Source organism: Opisthorchis viverrini (assembly GCF_000715545.1).
Source record: "Opisthorchis viverrini unplaced genomic scaffold opera_v5_7676, whole genome shotgun sequence".
NCBI lineage: Eukaryota > Metazoa > Platyhelminthes > Trematoda > Opisthorchiida > Opisthorchiidae > Opisthorchis > Opisthorchis viverrini.
In genome coordinates, this window is record NW_008761166.1 from 1 (window position 1) to 641 (window position 641).

General features: G+C 42.7%; 1 protein-coding gene across 1 annotated transcript; it reads left to right on the plus strand.

Moving 5' to 3' along the window:
- Positions 1-393: 393 nt before the first annotated feature.
- Positions 394-606, plus strand: T265_16217 (hypothetical protein; the record flags this gene model as incomplete). The annotated part of the gene is made up of 1 exon (XM_009179776.1): positions 394-606. A coding segment is annotated over one exon (213 nt), but the record flags the coding sequence as incomplete, so codon positions are not given.
- Positions 607-641: the final 35 nt, after the last annotated feature.

Consider the following 641-nt stretch of genomic DNA (forward strand, 5'->3'; position numbering starts at 1 on the left):
CAGCCATTCGAGCTAATGTGGGAGATTTCCGACTTCACATATGTGGCTTTAAATTTGACTGTCGATGTCCAGCTGTTGAACCTGAATCCACTTACCCTGCTCGCCCTCAGGTGTCCTCTTGAACAACAAATAATTGCTTTTGTTCACTCATTCAGTTGATGACTTAGATTTTTGATGCAGGCTGACTAATACACAACTCCCAGCTGATTCTTTCGTGTGTTATCGAAACAAAGTCGCTGAGTCACTTTATTATTCTACTCACATCTGGGGGAGCTGACGATGGTAGACTAATAGATGTTGACTTGAAAATGGATGACTACTCGTTAGAGAAATACCGAACTTTGATGGAATCCGTAGGTAACGCTTTACGGGATTTTCATGGTCTTCTCTTAGGGATCAGTAGCATATGTGCCGCAGCAACCTTGGATTTTCAACGCCACGCTGAGAGATAACATCCTGTTTCACAAGCCCTATAACCCGGTTCGATATGCAAAGGTTATCCAGGCTTGCTCTCTTGTGCCAGACTTGGAAATCCTGCCCAACGGTGATTTGACAGAAATTGGTGACAAGGGAATCAATTTGTCTGGTGGTCAGAAACAACGTGTGAGGTAAGTTGGTTATGTTTTTCATTGAAAAAAAAA